General features: G+C 46.5%; 1 protein-coding gene across 1 annotated transcript; it reads left to right on the top strand.

Moving 5' to 3' along the window:
* The first annotated feature begins 8 nt into the window (after nt 1–8).
* On the top strand, nt 9–2,766 carry LOC118509671 (zinc finger CCHC domain-containing protein 8 homolog). The gene is made up of 2 exons (XM_036050671.1): nt 9–1,366; nt 1,430–2,766. Exons 1-2 carry the CDS (start codon nt 101–103, stop codon nt 2,150–2,152), a joined length of 1,989 nt encoding a protein of 662 aa, XP_035906564.1. The 5' UTR covers nt 9–100; the 3' UTR covers nt 2,153–2,766.
* The last annotated feature ends 7,244 nt before the right edge of the window (nt 2,767–10,010 follow it).

The raw sequence follows: 10,010 nt of genomic DNA on the forward strand, positions 1-10,010 counted from the left end.
CGTACTGTCAGCCCATGGTAAACAATAGCAATCCGATTTCCGATGAAATCAGTTTGGCGGTGTTTCTAGAGAAAATAGGCATTGAAAGTGAGCTTTGACGATGGACGAGAATTCAAGCAGCGAACCACCGACGGCGAAAGAGCCGGAAACCGAGCACACCAACGACAGCGATGTAGAATTTGTGGAAACAAACGTGTCGGTAGTTTGTATCGATGACGATAATGTAGAAATGACGAACGATCAAACGAACAGCACCGTCCCGCTCGTAACGATTCAGTTCAAAGCGCCGGAAGTGTACCAGAAGCTGCAGAAAGCTATATCGGCCGCTTTGCAGGCAGTGCTGGACGAGCATCTACCGAACCAACCGGTTAAGATAGAGCCGGGAAAAGATGGCTGCTCGGTGGAGATAAACGAAGCGCCGGACGTGTTGGAAGACGTCGGTTCGCTGTTCGTCATTGACTCCACGCCCATGAAGAACAAAAAGAACGATGGTCCGATACCGAGCTACAGGAAATCGGTGAACAAAGTGTACGACGGCCAGACACCACCACCATCCGCTTCCAGCTCACAGTTGAAGCGGCCGAAAGCGAAGCAAACCTGCTGGAACTGTGAGGGCAGCCACGCACTGAAGGACTGCAAGCAGCCACGCAATTACGTGCGCATCCGGCAGAAGAAGGAAGAGTTTCAGAAAAAGTGTGAACGGTACCATGCCGACCTGGAACAAAAGTACGGTCACATCAGGCCGGGTCATTTAAGTCTCGAGCTGCGGAACGCTCTCGGTCTGGGGCCTCGCGATCTTCCGCTGCACGTGTACAAGATGCGCTTGTTCGGCTACCCGCCCGGATGGCTTGAGGATGCGAAGATAACCCATTCCGGGTTGCAGCTGTTCGGCTCGAACGGTGACGCGGTGCAGCATTCGGACGAAAGCGACGGCGAGGTTGACAATGCACGGATGAAGTACGATGTGCGAAAGATCATCGAGTATCCCGGGTTTAATGAGCCACCGCCTTCTGCGATGTTTGACGACTCGAAGTACTTCAATGTACCGCCGTACTCGGAAGATTTCAGCCGGGAGAGTATGATCCGCCAGCTGGAGGGCACGTTGGTGGGTGGCTACCGGCGAAAGAAGATGAAGCTGGCGGTCGAACCGGAGGCGGAAAGTGCTGTCGATCCGACGGCAAACACGGAATTGGTCGATATGGATGCGATGGAGGGTAGTCCTGAGCCACCATCATCGGTTCCCAAAGCGCTCGAGGAGCTGGAGGATGGTGAACTATCTTCCGATTCGGACACGAACAATGAAACGGCCGTCGAAGAGCAGAGTGTTATCTTGATTGAGACACCTGTAGAAGTAATCACGTTGAATGTAAGTATAGGAATGGATGGAAAATCATCCGCCGTTTGCTAACTATACTTCCCTTACTTGTAGGACACACCGATGGCCTTGCCGGAACCCGATCCTCCATCGCCTACCTTGGCAGAGTTACAGAAAAGACAAAATCAGCTTATGGAGCAGCTGGCTAACAGCTCTGTCGCAACTGAAGACTACTCGCTCATCAGTGACATTTCACTCGCTGAAAAGCTGTCGGATAGTCAGGAACAAGTTGCTGGGCAAGCGGCCAACACTTCCGGAGCGACTGAAGACTGTTCGTTCATGAATGACGTGATGCTAGCGGAAAAGCTAGCGGCTGAGGCTAATCAGTCGACCGAAGTAACAGCGTCCACTTCGATGCCTCCTCCAGCGCCTCCTCCAGCGCCACCTGTTGTAGCCGATCCACCCCCACCGCCAGCACCACCCACTGCACCGGCACCATCGAACGCTAGCCCACCGTCGGAAGCCGGTCCGTCCGAACGACCACCCGAACCGGAGTCATTCGATCTCGGCGAACTGGCGATGAACAAGGTACCGTACATCGACGAACCAGCCAGCATGGGCCTGAAGCGAATGTCGCTCGGCACACCGATCCTGAGTGCGTTCACACCGTACAGCACGCTGCCAAGCGGTGAAGCCTTCTCCAAGGGTGTGAGCGATGTGATACATTTCGAGAATCTGCCCAACTCTACCGGCAAGTACCAGCAGATGAAGTCGCTTCTGTCGGAAGTCCGACTGAAGATGATCGATCATTTGCGTGAGACGGAGGATGGAAGTTAGGGATGGAGAAGCACCATTTAATCCGATGTTGGGCCATTGGCAGCGGTTTTATCATGTAAGGACAGACAGAGGAATAATAGGTACGAGTTATATGAATTATGTAGAAAACAATGTACAAATCGCTGTACTGAGATGAGGATATTTTTTTCAATTTTTTGTTTCAATTTTGACATGAATTTTCAAACACAGTTTTGAGTATGATTTGAATTAACGTACGTTAAATCGGGACGATGTTTATGAATTTCTTTGCGGCTCGTTTTTGTTCACACAATCATTCACATTAAATGTGTCATTTGGGTTTATTAAGTAGGGTGCGTTAATAAGACAACACGCACGATGCTATTTTTCTTGCGTTCGAACAGGCAGAACGAACAACGTACAAATACAAAGCTAAGGCAGATTTTCTAATCCAAATTTGACAAAATGTGCATTGTTCTATTAGCGGTTTAGGCTCGAAGGATTCAGAATGCGTCTGTATGATTTGTATTTTGCGGTAGCGAATAGTTTATGCATTCGAAGCAGAGACATGTTCTTTATCTCTCTCAAGTAACAAACTTTGTGAAGGCCACCACATGTACAGAGAATATATGTATGATACGCCATTCTATCTTGTATAGTTGCTTTGGTCTTCTGGTGTGTTGAATATAGATACACGTAAGAGCGTATAACATTCGAACGGTAGAAGCCCACACCACTGGGACTGGGGTTTCCAGTGCCATTCTCATGACATGCCCAGCCTTCAGAGCTCTGCTGAGGCTTTCTACTTTCTTCGATGCTGACATAAGCGAAGTTTTGGACCGCTAAGTTGTGGCCGTTTGATACGTCTTTGAAAGTATATTCTATTTGTAGCTAAGTTCTTGTGAAAGGTCCTACCTTCCAATCAACTTAATATGTAGAGAATTCGATTCGTCTGCATGTTTTTGGTAGAACATCAAAGGTCCGATCGATCGGTCGAGAACGTCATTGCTCGATTGATTGACCATCGGCTGGGGACTTGTGGTAGTCAACGGCTGGCTGAGGCGTTGCACTGTTTTATGTTTAATATAGAGAAGTAATAAGAACCAGACACACGATGAAACACCTTCGATATTTCACATGTAAAAATAGATAAGAGATGTTCGTCATCGTCAACAATCGTGTGTTCATCTGTTGCATGCGGGGATTTTTCTGAGTATTATCTTCTCTGCGAAAGACACTGGCTGCAATGATAGAACTGATAGAGCGATCGATAGGTAGATCCTGCTTCAGCACTGAAGAGACGGAAGAGCGTGTAGATCATCCGAAAACTGGCATCCCTGAGACAATCCCTTGATGGATGAACCTTATTCAGGAGGCTTCGTCGCTAAGGGACATCGCGTTGGACAGGGCGTCCCATCCAAGGGTTCAGCTAATTGTCAACCAAGACAACCATATTATTGAAGTAGCTCACGGTTTTGATAGTCATGGTCTCTATGATCATGATACCGTGATTAGGTTTTCAGCGACCACAACGATAACCACAACTTACTTCCACTGCCATACCTTTTTTGCTAATCTGGGCTAATCTTTGACGTAAGGGTTGGAAAGATTTCGTCGTTCGATTGGTATGAGTTCGATGCTACCCGATGTAATGGGTTTGGGTCTCTTTGAAGATCTTCCTCCTGGAAGAAAGAAAAAAGTACCATCTAGTCTAGTCTAGTCTCTAGTTCCAATTTGATCATTTTTGTCATGCATGTCACTGTGTCTCAGGAGATCAGATATGTGTGTGTAAGCAAATCAAAAATGCTGAGATATACCACCAAAAGTAACTCTGTGTCATCAAAAACTAAAACAAGCTGCCTGTAACTATTCCTAGATAGCTCTTTGTTGAAGAGATAATCTGAAGAGATTTCTGGATGCTACGGCTGGAACACTTTCTGCTTGGTGATCATCACGTGATGTCAACTTTGGTTGGAATTTCTGGAGGTCCATCAAAGATCGTGTTCCGTCCCTATTCCTGATTGATGTATAAGGATACACTTCCCTCAAGAATAGCATCTTTATTATAAATTTGTATCACAATTTCAACAAATCTTTAAGGGAAATATGATATAAAACCGAGCAGGAAACTAACGAGTATTCGACAAGGAACGAATACTGTTTTCAGTTCTGAACAGTATTCGTTGCTTGTCGAATACTCGATAGTTTCAAGTTAGAACGTCAGGTTAGGTTCATAGTAGTCGGATCACACGGGCCAGATGTTCCGGACCGGGCAAAGCGTTCCTGTACGTCAGGTAACCTCCAAGCTCGGAGGGATATTGCCGGGACAGGTTGATCTCGAAGAGCACTTTCGTCGAGCTGATCCGATTGTCTATGAGCTACCAAGGACCTCTGTGTGTTACCATGAGGCCCCTCCAGGACTGCAGATAAAAACTTAGCTTATCTTTAAGTAGGGATGGACTAAAAGCATCAAATAGACTTCATCTACTAGCCCTTGCGATATGTATGCGAATTGTTCAATTTGTATACAATTTGTGTACAATACAATCTATTAAACGATATTTTTTGGATCTTCAGATAAGATCGCCCAACCTCCCATCAAGTTGAGGGCCACCGTACACCGGTACCAGTCGTAGTCGTAGGTAATGAAATGAAATTATTATAAGACTTTGTTATCTGTTTCTATCCTCCCATTCAGTTGGGTAAGGTACGATGCGAGCGCAGCACTGGCACTGAATCTAGCCCGGGCAAAGTGTCGCAATGACATCTTTCGGCGCAGCTCAACCAGGGGCTGGCCTCGGCTCATCGCCTGTCTCAGCTGTGGGTGGGGTGGCCTAATGTGTACTTTAAATATTATATTTATTAGCTCGCATCGCAATGAAACTGTCGTGCCTTGATGGGGTAGTAATAATTTTAATAACAGATAAAACATAATTTGCCAAGCACCCGCGAGGCGACAGCCCATCGTTCCCCACCGGGCTCGGTGGGCTTGGACTGACGGACCGAGTGAGAGGCGAGCGGCCAGCCCACACTAACCCAGGTGTGGCAGGTGCAGTACAGTCCCAGGGAATAGCAACAGCACGAGGTAGCCGTAAAACTTTTGTCGAACCTTTCGTAGCTCACCGGGCCTCACTCTCTCTCTCCCTCCCTCTCGTTCCCACACAGGCTGGTGGTCTCGATGGCTGGCAGTGGCAAGCACACTGTTTGACTTGGTGGCGAATTTATGTTGCGAAGGGATTAAATTTTACGCTTCGTGAATACTAAAGAATAATTAATGACCGCACCGTTGACGATGGGCCGGAGATTGCGCCGGGGTCCGGTGCCGACCGGCAGCCATCGTCCACAGGCTTCCGGTGCGCCTGTCGTCGAACAATAAACGCCCGAGCGCGTAAAACTGGATGGGCGGAAAATTAGCAGTAACTCTGTGGCCATCCCCGTCCGTCCGCGGGCGCCGTTCCGTCCCAGCTCGGGGACAAACAAAAACAGGAAAGGACAGCCACCCAAAACAACGGCAAACAAGCGGCAAACAGTGTTTTGTTGCACATTTTGGCCGTTGCGATGGGCCTGTCCATCTCTCCGTGGCCAACCAGAGACATCCCAAAGCCCCGGACAGCTTTGCATCCCGTGAAAACCCGTGAACACAAGCACGGCGAGAGCGGGCGCGAACTCAATTCATTTGCAGCCATTTATTCATCCGTCCAGCGGGACCGGGTCTGCCGTTACACTGTTGGAGCTTGCCGCGAGCCCTGGCGAGACTAATGTTCGCTGGCAATATTTTACTTGCGAAAGCTAATCCTTCGCGTACCACCGACACCGCGTCCAGTGTCCTCGGACTCCCCAAAACGGACAGGACAAATTCTCTTTTAATTCCGTGGCATAATCTGGCAGGATAAATCTCGACACAGGCATCACGCTACCCGCGCATCGGGTTGGGGGTTTGTGTCTTTACGGTGGGCTTCGGGCGAATTGATTCCTTGTCGTGCGAAAAGCGACATTTTTTCGGTTGCCCGGCGCGTCCCCGACGGCATGCCCTCCCGTGCTGGTGGCTGAGTAGCTCCAATTTACTAGGTTGTATTGGCATAAATTCCGATTTAAATTATTTATTGCCGACAACCTCCTTCGCCTAGGCCCCCTGTCAGTGAGCTCTTTCGTCGGTTGTCTTTCGACGCTAACAGTGTTAGGCGCGGCGTCGAATAGAAACCCATTAGTTTGGCTGTGGCGGGAGGACCGTATTTAATGCCCACGGAGCGCCAGCTATCCAAGGCCCTCCGATCCCGGGTTGGATCCGGCGTTGGTCTTTGATGGGCTGGGACTGCGTTGGAGGTTTTTCGGTGGAGCTTGAGTAATGATATCCACCCAACGCTTCGTATTCGATTCCGAGCTGCTTGATTTTTGGGGCTTGCCGTTCCTGCAGGGTTTCTCCCCCGTTTGCTCTAAAGCAATGTGATACCCAGCAGCCAGTGTCGTTGCTGACGCTATTTACAAAAGCCCGATCGGTTGGCCGGCGGCCGGGTGTGGGGTCGTGGGTGGCGCTATTTATTAGAGACCGAGTACGAAGAAAAGCTCGCGACAACATGGCCTACGGAAACCGGACGCACACACACACACACGTTTGGTGCGTGGCGCCCCAACTCGATAATATTTGTCTCGAGCAATTTGGGCAATTGAGCAACGAAAACCGCACGCAACGCCCTGGTCGTCGTGCACCGCATAGAATGCCACTGACGCGTGGCCCAGGAATCGAAGGGGGAGGGAGGGGGGGCACAACGGAGACATTGCAAACAAAGGCCGGCGTTAAAGATTTATGCAGTACTTTATCATCGTGGCATGCTTATTTCGTTCCGCTGGCTGATTACGAGTGCTGAAATCATTTTTGTGGCGATCCGGTGAACCGATTCTGGAGGTGGAGCTGTCTGCTTTGGGGGGGCGGTGACTTTTCAAAAGTGTGCAAGTGATAGAGTTGTAAAAGCGGGTCGGCCTCGGTCGGCGTTGGCGCTCCCGGATAAATGGGGGGCTCGTTATTAGAAACTGTAAAGCGGTCGTTTCCGGTTCGCGCGCACGCTTCGGGCTGGGTCGGATGCCAAGGATCGGGTGATGCAGGGAAAGGATAAATCATGGCGCCTTGAATTGCCGATCGGTGAGCGGGGGGTGAGGGTTGTTCCTGGGAGGGCGAAAGGGTGGGGGGGAGGCGGGAAGGGGGAGCGAGTAATTGAATTTCAAATTTATTGTACACTGCCGGCGGCATTCCATCAACCTGATGATGTCGGATGGACTGTGTGCGAATGCCATAAAGTGCATGTTTAGTACTTAATGGCGTGATTTCGGGGTAAGGTTTGGCCGGAGATTCTCTCTCTCTCTCTCTTTCCCTCTCGTGGGCGCACAATCTAATGGATGCGCCGTATTCAAATTTAATTTGGCATGTAATACACGCACTTTTGCGGTGCGAATTGGCGATGGTTAGTTTTTATTGGGAGTTGTTTTGTTTTGGACCGGGCGGCCATTTTTATAGCATGCGGGGCTAAGTGGTAAACGTTGCTGCGTTTGACGGCTAAACAGCAGTGCGCAATATTAATAATGGCGGTACTGGCCGAATGCCGAAACGTGAAAATGGTTGTGAAAATTGATTCTAGTCGCTTGTCTCATTAAGCTCGGATACAAACTAATGCGATCAATTGGACGGTAATTGTGTGGCTGCAAGCATAGTAGAATTGGACTGGTGGTGGATTAATATGTTGCGGTGGAAATGTGAAATGTAAAAATATAATTTCGGATTGTTCATGAGCATGCTATTGGTTTCTATTACTTTTTTGCCATTTAGTTCTGTTTTTGATTATTCTCAGTGTTAACATGGAGTGGTAAAATGGATTGCGTTACTATTTAAAATTTCTAATTCAACAACTTTTTTAATTTATCTTTACGAAGTAATGAACTGAATAAAAAAACTGGACTCTGGAACTGGCAATTTCTGGTATTTATGTGACTTAATTTTACCCGTAGCTGGATAGTCAGTCATAAGTACCCTGGTCCTGCCGTGTGAAGACCGGCGCCATTATCGCCTCGTCCACCGGACCCCCCCCCCCCCCCTGTCATCCACTATTTTAATATATTGTGCTCTAAAAACACTATAAAATATTTGGGCCACTGCAAGCAATTTATGACAGCAAAAAGTTTGAGAAAACTGTTGGTTAAAGAATAATTGGTGTCTACTAAACTGTTTAATGTTTTGAGTTGTTAAATGTTTTGTCCTACGCGTTCTTCTAAATGACTGAAATACAATTAAGCATTCAATGGACATATTGTGGCGAGGACCGATCAAATTCGGTCCTAGGAATATTGTTGGTCTAGAATACTGTAGTCTAGTCTACAGGCCCATTCTAGAATATAGTTCGAACGTTTATGGCGCTTAAGCTATTTCCAAACAGGATAGATCGAACCATTTTGCCACATTATAACGAACAGTTGCTGCTGTTAGGTTTAGAGATATTGGAAAAAAAAAACAACAAAAAAAGAGGTCAGATTACATTTAACAGAAGGCTAGGTACAATAAGGGGTACAAGGAGGTACAATAAGGGTGCTACTTGACAGGATCAATTAATCAATCCTCTATTTGACTTCGGATGCTTCTATTGAGACCGAATCGCCCTATAAGCATTATGACGCGTCGATTCAATGAATATTCAAGACCGTTGTACTGTGCAATGACCATCAGTACTTACCAGTAATATTTGTGTCTGGTCTGGCTTTGAAGACTCATTGTCCAAGCGATTCTCACAACTGCTCAAGAATTTCAGAATTATGTCCTGCATTTTAAAATTATATATAAATGACAGAATAAGCTATTGATTTGGAGAAGTTATAGAAGTAAACCTTGAAGATTTGATTGAACCATGAGCGTTATCCTCGAATAAAGAAGATGTTAATAGTGAGGCACATCCAGACGATTGGATATAACCATATTGAGACAATATCCTTAAATTTTTAGAGGGAGACTGTTAACTTTTAAGGTAGTAACATATTCTCAAAAATCCTGTCTTATATACTAAAATAATCCCGAAAGTTAGGTTGTTAGAATGAAAGAAAAGGTTTGAAAGAGATAGAACTTCTTTTGTCTTGAAGTAACATAAACCTATAATGTCGGGCGTATCCCTTGAACCTTGAAGCGACGTTTTATTATCTGTTTATGTTTCCGGACCGTAAGATCATGTGGGCGATCCTTTTTATATGGATCTGGAGAATGCATCGCGCATCGTCCTGTGCATATTCGATAGGCTAAATCTGTAGCTCAAGTGCATATGTTTATTTTCCTATTCGTTGAGTGATCTTTCCTTCACTGCACTACAACCGTGCCTTGATCTTCGCGCAGGTCCCTTTTTCGTGAAACTAATCGCGCAACGATAATGTATACGTTGGGTTCTAGCGTTAACCTTTTTCGGCCCATGTTCTTCACTTTCTTATTTTACTACATGGCCTGAGTTAATTTATGATTTCCACATATCTGGATATTGTTCCTTTTCCGATATAACGCACCGTAACGTATATTTCTAATAACGTACCATACTTTCGTTTTCTCATGGTAAGAGGTCGCTCTGTGACTTAAGGTTGTTTTCCTAAGATAATATTTTCCGATGAGAATTTATCCTACACGAAAGATATTTAGTTATTTAAAGTTATTCATCTAACTCTTGCATGCCAGTCAGCTTAGCTCAATTTTATATTGTCGCGTCCGCAACAGAGACAAACTTATTTAATGAATTGCAGATGTCGTCAACTCTAAAGTTAGAAAAGGAATTATTTTTATATTATAGTATGATTGCTTGACGCCGTTTTGTCAAAACCGCATATGCCGAAGAGCTACAAATTCAGGTATCTTCTCACTATTATTCTTTTTCTTATTCTAGTC

This window comes from Anopheles stephensi, chromosome 3 (genome assembly GCF_013141755.1).
Source record: "Anopheles stephensi strain Indian chromosome 3, UCI_ANSTEP_V1.0, whole genome shotgun sequence".
Classification (NCBI taxonomy): domain Eukaryota; kingdom Metazoa; phylum Arthropoda; class Insecta; order Diptera; family Culicidae; genus Anopheles; species Anopheles stephensi.